Source organism: Phocoena sinus, chromosome 2, assembly GCF_008692025.1.
Source record: "Phocoena sinus isolate mPhoSin1 chromosome 2, mPhoSin1.pri, whole genome shotgun sequence".
NCBI classification, from domain to species: Eukaryota; Metazoa; Chordata; class Mammalia; order Artiodactyla; family Phocoenidae; genus Phocoena; species Phocoena sinus.
The window spans coordinates 20,115,804-20,131,334 of NC_045764.1; the positions used below are offsets into that span (position 1 = coordinate 20,115,804).

Below are 15,531 nucleotides of genomic sequence, written 5' to 3' on the forward strand. Positions count from 1 at the left end.
TACTGAGCCTGCGCTCTAGAGCCCGTGAGCCACAACTACCGAAGCCCGGGCACCTAGAGCCCATGCTCCACAACAAGAGAAACCACTGCAATGAGAAGACTACGTACTACAACTAAGGGTAGCCCCCGCTCACCACAACTAGAGAAAGTCCGCGCGCAGCAATGAAGACCCAATGCAACCAAAAATAAATAAATAAATTTTTTAAAAACCTGAACTGCCAAAGAAATCCCAACTCCAAATCTCAAAAAATGGTACAAATGAGCTTACTTACAAAACAGAAATAGAGTCACAGATGTAGAAAACAAACCTAGAGTTACCAAGGGGGAAATGGGGCAGGGGAGGATAAATTGGGAGATTGGGATTGACATATATACACTACTATATATAAAATAGATAACTAATAAGAACCTGCTGTACAGCACAGGGAACTCTACTCAATACTCTGTAGTGACCTATACGGGAAAAGAATCTAAAAAAGAGTGGATATATGTATATGTATAACTGATTCACTTTGCTGTACAGCAGAAAGTAACACAACATTGTAAATCAACTATACTCCAATAAAAACTAATTTAAAAAATAAAAAATAAATAAAATTAAAAACTGAACTGCCAAAGAAATCCCAACTCTGGCCAGAAAAAAAAAAAAATCTGTAATTGATGACTACCTAAAGTAACTCTCAGGCTCCTAACTTTATCAAAATAAAGTAGACCATGAAAGGTGTGCAGCCCCCAAGGAGGGCACACTCCCCAATGCCCTCAGAAGATACAGGTTAAGGAAGAACCCATGGGCTTCCCTGGTGGCACAGTGGTTGAGAGTCTGCCTGCTAATGCAGGGGAAACGGGTTCGGGCCCTGGTCTGGGAGGATCCCACATGCCAGCGGCTGGGCCCGTGAGCCACAACTGCTGAGCCTGCGCGTCTGGAGCCTGTGCTCCGCGACGGGAGGGGCCGTGATGGTGGGAGGCCCGTGCACCGTGATGAGGAGTGGCCCCCGCTTGCCGCAAATAGAGAAAGCCCTTGCACAGAAACGAAGACCCAACACAGCAAAAATAAATAAATAAACTCCTACCCCCAACATCCAAAAAAAAACTACATCCTTAAAATGGGCAAATTTAAAAAAAAAAAAAAAAGAAGAAGAACCCATAAGGCAAGACCAGGGGAAGGGACAGGGGCAGAGTTGAGGGGCCGGATAATCTAGTGAATTTACCACTCAGCCACATAAAGGGGCTTTATCATTCCTACCCAACAGGACTTGATAACTGGTCTGAACCAGTGGCCACTATAAATTCCTCATTCTTTCCTCTTGTGGATGGGAGTTTCCTTTGTACATCGAATGTGTATATATTCAGGATGGATAGCAGTTCATAAAATTCCAGACTCCAAGGAGCCACAGCCACACCTGCTGGAGAGGACTGCACATTCTCCAGAGAAAATGGACTTTGAGCTGGATTAAGGAATTTAATGGAGGAGGGAGGAAGTGAGTACATTCTATGTTTGGGAAGAAAAGCTTAGGATATTTGAATGGCCAAAGGGGCCGAGCGTGGTGATTACTAATTATTTTCCAACATTTATTTTCCTCTTCGCTCTCAAAATAATTTTTAATTGGAAGGTAGCCACCCTGAGTAAAGACTGGTTTCCAGTCTCCCTTGCAGGTATGTATAGATGTGTGACCAAGCTCTTTGGACGTGAGCTATATGTAATCTCCTTCCCCATTCTCCCACACAGCCTAGTAGGAGTAGTATCTATAAAAAGAGTTTTTACAAAATGATGTGATAAGTTCTTAAACAGAAAGAACTGTCACAGATCTACATGGAATGATAATTTTGAAGAAAGTTACAAAACGGCCCACTTGCCTTTAAGTTTTATTCAGAGTATTAAAAAAAGATATAAGGAAAAAATTCCTTAAGTCAGATCCCATAACTGCAACAAACAACTATTTCTCAGTATTGATTTTACACTATCCTCTCAGTACAACACAATATTGTACCCTTAGCCTGCAGTTCTAACTCAATACTGAACTTTCAAAGTTCACCAAGGATTCCACAACACAGCAAGTTCATTGCTAGGAGGAGTGGGGAGGCACAAGTTGGTGATGAGGGAAGAGAGAAGATTATATACAGATAAAATCAACTCCAGAGATATTTTTTCAAACCACACCAGCCCAAAGCTCCCTGGATGATTTGGATACAGTCTTCATTGAGAACCACCAGCCCAGACTTTTCCCAGCAAAGATTAATTCTCGACTGCCAGGCTGTTAATAGGAATCAGAGACCCAGCAGTGAGGGAAAACCTCAAATAAGATCACAATAATTGCACACTGAGCACACACTAGTACGTTCTTAATTGAAGAAGAGATTGTCAAATACATCTTACACATACATCCCTTAGGACTATAACAGTGTTTGGCCATGGTGGTCACGGACGTCCTGCTAGAGAATCACCTAGAGTGACATAAAAATACAAATTCCTGAACCTCATCTCAGGCCACTGAATGAGAACTAGGGTGGGGTTTGGGGGAGGGGAGGGGGAGGCTGGCCTGGAAGCTAGCATTTTAACATCATGCAGAGTGATCTGAATGCACGCTTCAGTTTGAGGACAGTTGGCATGTAAAATTCTGGGCATTCAATTTGCCAAGTAAAATAAGATACCTATAGTCGGGCCTTCCCTGGTGGCACAGTGGTTGGGAATCCGCCTGCCAATGCAGGGGACACGGGTTCGAGACCTGGGTCAGGAAGATCCCACGTGCCGCGGAGCAACTGAGCCCGTGAGCCACAGCTGCTGAGCCTGCGCTCTGGAGCCCATGAAACACAACTACTGAAGCCCATGAACCACGACTGCTGAAGCCCATGTGCCTGGAGCCTGAGCTCCGCAACAGGGGAGGCCACCACAGTCAGAAGCCTGGGCACCGCGGTGAAGGGTGGCCCCCGCTCGCCGCAGCTAGAGAGGGCCCGTGCGCAGCGGCGGAGACCCAGCACAGCCAAAAATAAATAAATAAATTTTAAAAAAAAAAAAAAAAAAAAAAAAAAGATACCTATAGTCTTACTCTCAAGGGATTAGCAATCTAGCTGGCCAAAATCCTGTCCCTAAAGAAACCCGCTAGACTCAAGAAGGAGAATCAGTTTTATTCTAAATGTCCCCTGGGATCAAAAGCAAAATATTGAGGTTCCAGTGTGTGATGTACTGCTCAAAGGTCAGGTGCTTAGACGATGAAGGGGCTAATTGTTAATCCAATAACTGGATCAAAGATGCCAAATGACCTTCCTCTAATAATCGATCTGTGTTCATCTTCTATTCTGTGAAGATGAATAAAGGTACAATAACTTTGGAGCATAAACCAAATGCTCAAAATTAGTCTCTAGCATATGAGGATGCAACAGAGCTTCCAAAAACTGATATTCGTGTCTCGTAATACATTAAAACCTGAGTAACACGTTTCTAAATTCAGCAAAGAGTTCTAAACTCTGAAATTAAAGAGGCTACACAGAGGAGACAGATGGATAATAAATACCATGCTGTGGTCCAAGACCAATCTACTAACTGCCCTCTTCACCCTGTCACAGTCGCGATCCCCACACATCCCAGCTCACACCAGCTTTGGAGACGGACCTGGAAATGTATCCTTGGGTGAACTCCAGGAGCTGGGATATCTTAGAACTTTTCTTTTCCTGCAGCCCCGACTCCGCAAAGAGCTAAGTTCTTATACGTTTTACGACCAAGGAATGGAAAAGACAAGAGCTCACAAAACCATTCTGTGACCCCGACCCTGACTGTATGCACGCCTGTCCGCCTCTGCTCCCTCGCCTCACGTTCTTCCCCACCCTCCTACTCGCACACTGAGGCCCCTAGAAGCCCCAACTATCAAAAGCACCCCACCCCAGGCCAGGCAGGAAGGCCCCCTGCCTCCCCAGGCCCCACGCCCACCGCCCGGGACCAATCCCTGACCTGGGGGGCGCGCCAGGCCGCCCTGGGGCTCCCGGCTCTCAGGTTTCCTCGGCGGGTAGCCGTAGACACCCCTCTCTGTCTGGTAGCCGCGCCGGAGGAGGAGCGGAGGGGCCCGGCCGAGGCCCAGTCTTGTTGCTGCCACAGTGGCCAAGGCCATGTCCCGCCAGGCCCCCCCGGGCCCAGAGACTTCTGCGGGAGATCTAGGGGTCGCGTCCACAGGGAGGTAGCTCCTGGAACCCACCGCTTGGGAGGCGAGAGGAGGGAGCGGGGGGTAGGCGAGGGGAAGCCCCGCCTTCGAGACAACGCCCCCAGTCCTGATTGGCCAGGACCGGCCCTCGGAGCCAATCTAGATCAGCGGCCTTCAAAGCGAAGCCACGCCCCGGGATCCGCTGGGAGTCGCGCGGTCCTAGAGGCTGAGGGTAGCCCTGGATTTGGGAAAATGGGGAGTGTTGAGTAGAGCGTTACCGGCTTTCTGGTATAAACCTTGATATACCTATATATGCTGCGGTCTCCCACCAGGAGTGATCACCCACCACCCCTCTCCTGGAAGCCCCAGAGCACATCCTCACACACACGATGCAGTCTCCTACAGAAAGGAAAAATTAGCGACAGGGTGCATGAAAAGTGGCTGGGACTCAAACCAAGGGACTTGGTTTGAAGGAAAGGTCATAGGAAGTAACCAGAAAATCAACATCCCCCCTCCATTTGCATTTTTGTAAGAAACATTGAGGGAGAAAGAATAAAATAGGGGAGAAGGAGCCTGTACGAAAGCGATAGAATAGGAGTGAAGAGAAAGTGGACGTGGAAGATTTCATGTGGAGTAAGGTAAATGTGCAAGGTGAGGGGCACACCAAGGAGAGGGGCAAGCATGAGCACAGAAGCCTGGGAGAGGCTGCAAGGCATTGCAAGTGATTCCAAGAGGCCGGCGAATTGGGTGTGTATTGAGAGATGGGAGTGGAAAGGTAGATACAGGATAACTGCGTGATTAAAAGAGTTTTCAATAAAAAAGAAGGAAGTAATTACGAGATCAGTGTCCCTTTATATCCCAGAGAAGGGAATCTCCAATCTCCCACAGTGACAAGGTTAGCCTTGGACAGGAGCAAGGGCACTTCATAGAATATAAAAGGAGGAAAGGCAAAGCATAAGCGTATCTGTTTCGGTAGGCTGATAGATTTAATCATGGAACAATGATGAAGTTTTTTCTGCTTCAACTTTTTTTGGTGAAAGATTAAGCAAGATGAACAGCAGAAAGTGGGAGTGAAAAGACATGGGAGGACGTCTGAAAGGGGTAAAAAGGTATGAAGCAGTGGGATGGGAAAGTGAACAGACCCAGAAATGTCATGATTTGGGGGTTGCCAAGAGCCCACTGAGGCTTGTGGTTACGGACTTGACTCAGACAAGACAGAGTGATTGTGAGTTTTTCTCCAGATATGTTCAGCTCCTTTTGCAGGTGCAGGGTAGGCAGGAGTTGTATTTAACTAAGGATGGATTTTTGCCAGGCAGGTATGATGGAGATATGGGGCAAGGGAGAATTCATAGCACTGAGCCATGCAGTCCAGGCTGGAGAAGTTGAAGGGAGGCTTATGTTGAAAGGTTGATTGGATCAGAGTACTGAATGTACCAGGGGTAAAAGCGTGCATAGTTGGAGTGGGGATTCTCATGTAGGTGAACTGGTGGTCTCACTGACTGACATTTGAAGTTGGGACTTTGAGTGGAAGGCAAAAATTGGAATCAATTTCTTTTTTTTTTTTTTTGCGGTATGCAGGCCTCTCACTGTTGTGGCCTCTCCCATTGCCGAGCACAGGCTCCGGACGCGCAGGCCCAGCGGCCATGGTTCACAGGCCCAGCCGCTCCGTGACATGCGGGATCCTCCCGGACCGGGGCACGAACCGGTATCCCCTGCATCGGCAGGCGGACTCTCAACCACTGCACCACCAGGGAAGCCCTGGAATCAATTTCTTTTCTTTTCTTTCTTTCTTTTTTTTTGGCCGCGCGACATGCAGGATCTTAGTTCCCCTACCAGGGATCCAACCCGTGCCCCCTGCAGTGGAAGCACAGAGTCCTAACTACTGGACTGCCAGGGAAGTCTCTGGAATAAATTTCTTGAGGCCTGTGGACCTTGGATAAGAATTCTCGATGTGGATTGGCAAAGTTCATAATGTTTCAAAAGTTTTCTATTTTGGTAAATATATGAGAAATAGGCACTCTTATACATTGCTAGTGGAAATGTAAAATGGTACAAACTCTATAGAGGGAAAACTGTCAATATCTTACAAAATTAGAAATGCACATTTCATTTAACCCAGTGATTCCGCTTCTAGGAATTTGAAAGTCTAAGATAGACTTTCATACACACACTCGAACACAATTATGTGTGTACAAGAATATTCACTGTTGTATTGTCTATAACTTAAATTTTAAAAGATTGTGAGTATCCTAAATATCAAAAAATAAGAGATTAAATAAGTTATACTACTTCCTTACAACAGACTACTATAGAGTCATAAAAAAGAATGAAGCAGCTCATTATGCCTTGAATTGGAACAATTCCTAAGATATATATATTTATATATATATATATATATATATTTTTTTTTTTTTTTTTTTTTTTTTGCGGTACATGGGCCTCTCACTGCTGGGGCCTATCCCGTTGCGGAGCATAGTCTCCGGACGCGCAGGCTCAGCGGCCATGGCTCACGGGCCCAGCCGCTCCCCGGCACGTGGGATCTTCCCGGACCGGGGCACGAACCCACGTCCCCTGCAACGACAGGCAGACTCTCAACCACTGCGCCATGAGGGAAGCCCGTATCTTTAAAGTTTTGAAGTTCACCCGGTTGAGGTTGGTGGCCATGAATATACAGAGATACCAATTTCTGCTGTTTTGTAATTTTTCTCCTGCCTTGGTACTGAGAAATTCAGAAGGATGATAACTGGATTCATTCAGGGCTGAAGTTTTTCCAGGCAGATGTGATAGAAAGGTCAAGAGGCAAAGACATTTAAGATATTGGTTAGTGGACGATTGAAATAATAAAACATGGGCTCTAGGCTACCATTTTAAAAATGCTATCAAATATAAGAATGGGCTGTTGACAAAAGAAAGGTGCCAGTGGGTTGGCAGTTCCAATGAGGTTGAAGACTAGGTAAACTGGGGGTGCTTGAGAATCACATCTGGAACAGAAGGTTGTAGACAGAAAACAGAATGTTTGAAGTGATCATTGTAGCAGTGATGTAAATTTTGATAATGACCAGCTTGTTGGCTAAAGTGGAGGTGGGGAAGAGTGTCATCAGAGGTGAGAAGATCAAGGAACTGAGACAACAGGTTTTTAGACGAGTTGCCATAAGGACATTAATATCTCCTTGGAAATGGCAGGACTTGGAGTAGAGGAAGACTCCTAGTCGTAGGTTAAAGTTTTCAGTGAATTAAGAGAAGTGACTAGGAAGTTGACAGATGATGCAGAGAAGGGGCAGAAGGTGTGGCACATCCCTAATGCATGGATTCAAATCAGCAGGGAAATTTGCACAAAAGTTGGAAGCAACTGGGAATAAAGATGATACAGATCCCATCTTTGGATCTTAAATACATGCAAAATCGTTCTCAAATATGTTCACTCTCCACCTATTGCCTGTCTGGGCCATCAGCACCCCTCTCCAGGAGTTCCACAGTAGCTTCCTAAATTGTCTTCTTGTCTTGGGTCTTTCCTTGCTTTGCTGTGCTCCTCTCACACTGAGTCAGAGTTATTTTTATAAACTAATAACAGATTCACATCACTATTGCCTGAAACCTTTGCATGACTCTCTGTTCTTCTCTGTTTCTTTTTTTTTTTTTAATATATTTATTTATTTATTTTTGGCTGTGTTGGGTCTTTGTTGCTGTGCGTGGACTTTCTCTAGTTGCCGCGAGCAGGGGCTACTCTTTGTTGTTGTGTGTGGGCTTCTCATTGCGGTGGCTTCTCTTGTTGTGGAGCATGAGCTCAGTAATTGTGGCTCACGGGCTCTAGAGCGCAGGCTCAGTAGTTGTGGCTTAGGGGCTTAGTTGCTCCACGGCATGTGAGATCTTCCCGGACCAGGGATTGAACCCTTGTTCCCTGCATAGGCAGGTGGATTCTTAACCACTGTGCCACCAGAGAAGTCCTCTGTTCTTCTTTGGATAAAGTCTGAATGTCTTATTACGGCTAAAGAGTTCTTTATAGATCACAAACCTTGACTCATTTTTTATTCATTTATTTATTTTAGAAATATTTATGTACATATTTTGGCTGCGCTGGGTCTTAGTTGCAGCCTGCAGGATCTTTTAGTTATAACAGCATGTGGTATCTAGTTCCCCGGACCAGGGATCGAACCTGGGCCCCCTGCATTGGGAGCATGGAGTCTTACCCACTGGACCACCAGAGAAATCCCTAGACTCATTTTTTAAAACTCTCATATTCCCATTTTCCAGCCAGAAACTTCAATGTGCCAGACTTTCACACACAAACCCTTTTTCCTTTGTAATCTCATTCACACTCAGGACTTTAATTAGCAATAAAAAAGAAATGACACCAAATACAAATCACCAGCATAATCTCTCTTCTGGACCCAGGATCCACATATGTGGAACACTGCTTACCCGACATTTTCCCTCTTGTGTGTCATTATGAACTCATGATATACTAAACTCCATGATATATTAAAATATGATCATTTTGCAAACTGGTGACCCACAAGTCCCATCTAAACTGATGATATGGGGAATTCCTTGTCGGTGCAGTGGTCAGGACTCAGTGCTTTCACCGCCGAGGGAGCGGGTTCAGTCCCTGGTTGGGGAAATAAGATCACACAAGCTGTGTGGCACCGCCAAAAATAAAATAAATAAATGGCTGATATATGCTTTGTTTGCCCTCAGAGTGTCTTAATTTCTTTTAATTGGATGCTTTTATTAAAAACGTGGAAGATTGCATATTCAAGTCCAGATTCGTGGTTTTTCTTAGAAAGCTGAAGGATTTGGCCACACTGCACCCACTGTCCTCCATAGGAATCAGCGTGAGCTGAGCGGTGGCTGGCCTCTCTAGATGGGGCGTATGGGTGCCAGTTTTCAGACACCATCACTCTTACCTTTATGTGGTCTGCTTGCTGGGGCCTATAGCCACTTGTGTTTGCAACCCCCAGTCTGCTATGGTGTGTCTGCCTGCCTCTTCTTCCACCCTTAATTAGATCCACACTTCCTGTGGTTCTCGATGTGCACCAGTGATACTATTTTCAGTTCCTCAAACATCCATACTTTTCCTACTTGAAGATTTTCACACAAGCTATGCTCTCTTCCAGGAAGGCTCTTCTTCCTCCCGTCCCACGACAACACATATACCTGGATGATTCCTACCCTCCTTCTCCACTGGGCTTGGAATTACTTCCTGAAAAAAAAAAAGAAAGTGTTCCTGGCCTCCTTGGCTTATTTAGTTCTACTCTACGCCCTCATAGTACTCCACAAATTTCCTTATTATATTAGTACAATTTTGTTAAGTGTTTCTTGAGTACCAGATATGTCATAATTATATTTATCTAAATTTTTGCCCACTTAGAGTATTTCAATGACTCTTTCTCTACCCTCTTAAACATAATTAAATAATTGATTAAATTTGTGTAACTTAAACGTATGATATGACTCCTTTGTGGGTGGCCCTCCCACTAAATTGTAAATGACTAGAGTGTGGGATTATGTCTGTCTACAGCGTTGTTCTATCCCCAGCACCTAATTTACTGTTGAACACCCAGTAATTTAGTAGTAGGTACTGAGTAAAAAATGTTGAGTACATGAATTAATGAAAGAAGAAGAATATAGGATAAAGGGATTGGATATGAAAACTAAGGGGAGGTGGGGAGATGAAGACCTCCTGGCTTCTGAGTTGAGCCACTGTATGGTTGGTGGTGCCATTAACAGATAAAGGTGCACTGGACAAGCAGAAAGCTCTGAGGCAGGATTAATTCCATTTTGCACATACCAATATTGAATGTTTATGAGACTCCTGAGTACGGGTATCTGGCACATAATTAAACATATGTGTCTAGAACTCAGAAAACTCTTTAAAGTGGATAGTATCTTTATTTTGCAGAGTTGAGGTCAGACAGACCCCAGGCACACACAACTAATAAGCAGCAGAGATAGGACCTAAATCCTGTTTGTGAGGCCTGAGATTAATACTAACCAATCTTTCAGGTCTAAGGTTTAATACTATCCATTCTCTTCTTTATTGCTATGACACTTGCTGTATTGTAAAGAACACTATTCATTTTAGAGATCTGTCCTTCTAAAATATTCATTCTTAACAGAGCTTATAATAAAATAACATTTTATTTTATTTATTTTTAAATATTTATTTATTTATTTTTGGCTGCGTTGGGTCTTCATTGCTGCTCACGGGCTTTCTCTAGTTGCAGTGCACGGGATTCTCATTGCGGTGGCTTCTCTGTTGCGGAGCACGGGTTCTAGGAGCGTGGGCTCAGTAGTTGTGGCATGCAGGCTCAGTAGTTGCGGTTCGTGGGCTCTAGAGCGCAGGCTCAGTAGTTGTGGCACACGGGCTTAGTTGTTCCACGGCATGTAGGATCTTCCCGGACCAGGGCTCGAACCCATGTCCCTTGCATTGGCAGGCGGATTCTTAACCACTGCTCCACCAGGGAAGCCCCTAAAATAACATATTTTAAATTACAATCTTCAATTTCTACTCATCGGTTCTTAAACTGCGGACAATAACTCACCCTTAGGCTTGGGTGCCAGTATAAAATTGTATAATGCTTTCCTGCCAGAATGTGTTGTCAAAGGATAAAGAACAGTGTGGCCTAGCAGAAAAAAATACGAGCTCTGGGCCAGAGAGGTCTGGATTTGAATCCAGGCCCTGCCACTTACTACTGTAGGAGAGGAGAAAACTTATTCTCTATCTACTCATGATCTGCTTCTGGGGGACTGTGAATTAAACTGAGAAAAGATATAATAACATGAGAAAAGGCATATATTTCCTTATTGATGTTAATACTTTTTGTACATGGAGGCTTCACAGAAAAGAATGAAAACCCAGAGGAGTGACTAGACTTGGGGCCTCATATACAGTTTTAACAAAGAGCGATATATTATGGAGAAGTGACTAGGCAAAGGAAAAGGGATTTGTGCTCCTAGGAATGGTACATTGTGAAGGGTGACTACGAAAAGTGTGGTAGATAAGGGATATTTGGTACGGTTTGTTATGCAGATTCAATTCCTCTCTGGTGGTAAGAATCATTCTCCTCTTACTGGTATGGGAGTCAGGAAGTTTATGTCATCTTTACAAATGGGACTCTATGTCATCTTTACAAAGGGAAATTTGTTTCTCAATTCCCTTCAGCTTAAAATAATTAATATGCCAAAGTGGCATATTTGGAGTGGCATGCCCTGATCCCCTTTACTACATAAGCCTTAGGCAGATTCCTTTAACTCTTAATCCATATACCTACCTGTAAAATATTTAAGTATTTGTGTAAAACACATAAAGTCCATGACTAGAACATAGTAGATGCTCAATAAGTGGTAGCTACCACTATTATTATTATTATTAGAGTAAGAAAGTGATTGAGAAGATAGAGTTATATATAACGCTGAAGTGAGGTGGAAGTTAAAATTGTCAGAGCTAAAGTTAAGGTCCAATGAGGTTAGGATACAGGATAGAGTCTTCTACATGGACAATGAAATGGCCTAGAATAATAGTGGGGCTTTCATGCAATTTTGTCATTATCAGTTTCTGCCTGTCTTTCTTGAGGCCAGAAATAGTGCTTTATTCATTTTTCTACTTTATTTCCAAAACAGTGATTGATACATAGTAACACTTTCAAAATTGGATGCATGACACTGTCCAGAGAATGAGAAGACAAGACACAGATGGAAGGAAATATTTGCAAAAGATGTATCTGACCATAATGATGGACAAATGTCATTATACATCTGTTCAAACCCACAGAATGTACAGCACCACAGGTTAGCTTTAATGTAAACTATGGACTTTGGGTGATTATGATGTGTCAATGTAGGCTCATCAGCCACAGCAAATGTCTAACTCAGGTGGGGGAGGTTGATAATGGGGGAGGCTGCTGTGCATGTGTAGGGCCACAGAGTACATTAGGAAATTCTGTACCTTCCCCTCAGTTTTGCTGTGAATCTTAAACTGCTCTAAAAATATAAAGTCTTAAAAAAGAGACATACCTTTTTTTCACTTTATTTTATTGAAGTATAGTTGATTTACAATGTTGTGTTAATTTCTACCGTACAGCAAAGTGATTCAGTTATACATATATATATATATTCTTTTTCACATTCTTTTCCATTATAGTTTATTACAAGATATTGAATATAATTCCCTGTGCTGGACAGTAGGACCTTGTTGTTTACCCATTCTGTATATAATAGTTTGCATCTGCTAATCTCAAACTCCCAATCCATCCCTTCCCCACCCCTCCCGCTTGACAACCACAAGTCTGTTCTCTTTGTCTGTGAGTCTCTTTCTGTTTTGTAGATAAATTCATTTGTGTCATATTTTAGATTCCACATATAAGTGATATCATATGGCATTTGTCTTTCAAAAAAAGAGACATATCTGATAAAGGATTGGTATCCAAAATATACAAAGAACTCTTAAACTTAACAATAAGAAAACAAACAACCTGATTTGTAAAATGGGCCAAAGACCCTAACAGCTACCTCACCAAAGAAGATATACAGATGGCAAATAAGCACATGAAAAAATACTCCATATCATATGTCATTTGAGAAATACAAATTAAAACAACAATGAGAGGTTGGTGACCACATGGAGATGTGGGGAAGATGGAGATCATGGAAGCTCCTGGTCCTTTACGGTACCCTGCCCTAGGCATCTCTTCCATCTAGCTGTTCCTGAGTTATATCCTTTTATAACAAACCAGTGATATAGTAAGAAAAAAAAATAAGACACCACTACACACCTATAAGAATGGCCAAAACGTAAAATACTGACAATACAAAATGCTGACAAGGATTTGGAGCATCAGGAACTCTCACACATTGTTGGTGGGGACGCAAGATGGTACAACCACTTTGAAAGTCAGTTTGGAAGTTTCTTACAAAGATACTCTTACATATGATCCAGAAATCACACACCTTGGTATTTTCCCAAATGAGTTGAAACTTTAGGCCTACTCAAACACCAGCACATGGATGTTTATAGCAGCTTTGTTCATAACTGCTAAACTTGTACACAATCCGGGTGTCCTTCAGTAGATGAATGGATAAGTAAACTGTGGTACATCCAGACAATGGAATATTATTCAGCACTAAAACGAGTGAGTTATCAAGCCATGAAAAGCCATGGAGGAAACATAAATGCATATTACAAAGTGGAAGAAGCCAGTCTGAAAGGGTCACATAGTGTACGATTCCAACTATATGGCATTCTGGAAAAGGCAAACTGGAGACAATAAAAAGATCAGTGGTTGCCAGGGGTTGAGGGGAGGGAGGGATGAATAGGCAGAGCACAGAGGATTTTTAAGGCAGGGCAAGTACTCTGTATGATATACTACAAAGATGGTTACGTGTGAGAGTACAGAACCAAGAGTGAACCCTAATGTAAACCATGGACTTTGGATGATGATGACGTATCAACATAGGTTAATCAACTATAACAAATGCACCACCCTGGTGGGGATGCTGATAATGGGGGAGGTTGTGCATATGTGGGAAGAAGGCAGTATATGAGAAAGTTTTTATCTTCTCAATTTGCTGTGAAGTTAAAACTGCTCTAAAAAATAAAGTCTCAAAAAAATTAGATGTGGAACTTCCCTAGTGGTCCAGTGGTAAGCCTCTGCACTCCCAATGCAGGGGGCCCAGGTTTGATCCTTGGTCAGGGAACTAGATCCTGCATGCCGCAGCTAAAGATCCCACGTGCCACAACTAAGACCAGGTGCAGCCAAATAAATAAATGTTTTTTAAAAAAATAGGTGTATGCATGGATGAATGAATGAATGAAAACAAACTGTGTGGTTAATTCAGGAATCTGTTGAAGTCAAGTGGGGTTTAAAAAAAAAGTGTTTATGAAGAAGAAGACTATAGGCCAGATTTAAAGTCTGAAATATGTCATACTTATAAAATATATTTGTTTAACTATATATATAAAACATGTAATGTAGGGAATTCCCTGGCCGTGCAGTGGTTAGGACTCTGCGCTTCCACTGCAGGGGGCATGGGTTTGGTCCCTGGTCAGGGAACTAAGATCCCGCATGCGGTACAGCCAAAAAAAACCCCAAAAACAACACGTAATGTTATAATAATGATTATCATCTACTAGTTATCTATTGTTGTATAACACGTTACCTCACAACTTAATGGCTTGAAGTGACAAACATATATTACCTCACAGTTTTTGTAGGTCAGTAATCCAGACACAGCTTAGCTCAGGGCCTCAGGCTCAAGGCATCTCACAAGGTTGCAGTCAGGCTGCAGGCTGAGATTATGATCTCATGTGAAAGCTCAAGCAGGGGAGAATCAACTTTCATTCCATTCATTTGTTTGTTGGCAGGACTGAGTTCCTCACTGGCCATTGGCCAGAAGCCTCCCTCTGCCCTGTGGGCCTCTCTGCCCTGTGGGTCTCTCCAAGCGTAGCTTACAACATGGCAGTCAATTGTCCTCAGGGAGAGGTATGGGGAGATGAATCACAGTATTCCTGTAAACTAATATTGGTATTAACACCCCATCACCTCTGCTGTATTATATTCACTAGAAGTTAGTCACTAAATCCAGCCTACACTCAAGGGGAGAGCTTTACGCAAGGGCATAAATACCAGGAGGAAGGGATCCCTGGGGACCATTTTATTTATTTATTTATTTAAAAAATTAATTTTTTTAAGGAAGGAAATCCTTTTTTTTCCAAATATTTATTTATTTTATTTTTGGCTGCATTGGGTCTTCATTGCTGTGCACGGGCTTTTCTCTAGTTGTGGAGAGCGGGGCCTACTCTTTGTTGCAGTGAACGGGCTTCTCATTGCAGTGGCTTCTCTTGTGGAGCATGGGCTCTAGGCCAGCGGGCTTCAGTAGTTGTGGCTCACGGGCTCTAGAGCACAAGCTCAGTACTTGTGGCACACAGGCTTAGTTGCTCCACGGTATGTGGGATCTTCCCGGACCAGGGCTTGAACTCATGTCCCCTGCATTAGCAGGCAGATTTTTTTGTTTGTTTGTTTGTTTGTTTTTTTGGCAGTACGCGGGCCTCTCACTGTTGTGGCCTCTCCCGTTGCGGAGCACAGGCTCCGGATGCGCAGGCTCAGTGGCCATGGATCACGGGCCCAGCCGCTCCGCGGCATGTGAGATCTTCCCGGACCGGGGCACGAACCCGTGTCCCCTGCATCGGCAGGCGGACTCTCAACCACTGCGCCACCAGGGAAGCCCTTGAGGACCATTTTAGAGGTCACCTACCATACACACATGACAATTTCTAGAAAGGTTTGACTGAAGGATATGCAGTGTTCATCCGTGTGGCCTATCAATCATGAACTCTCATGTAACTCTTCCATGGGATGCTATGACACTCTGCCCAAAGGATTAGAACTATGGTTATTAGCTTATTA

General features: G+C 43.5%; 1 protein-coding gene across 1 annotated transcript in view; it reads right to left on the reverse strand.

Moving 5' to 3' along the window:
* The window catches only part of DHTKD1 (dehydrogenase E1 and transketolase domain containing 1), a 53,737-nt gene extending 49,543 nt beyond the window's left edge, over positions 1–4,194 (reverse strand). The window contains 1 exon segment of the mRNA XM_032624493.1: positions 3,943–4,194. Within this exon segment, the coding sequence (XP_032480384.1) occupies positions 3,943–4,099 (157 nt within the window). The 5' untranslated portion in view covers positions 4,100–4,194.
* Between the last annotated feature and the right edge of the window lie 11,337 nt (positions 4,195–15,531).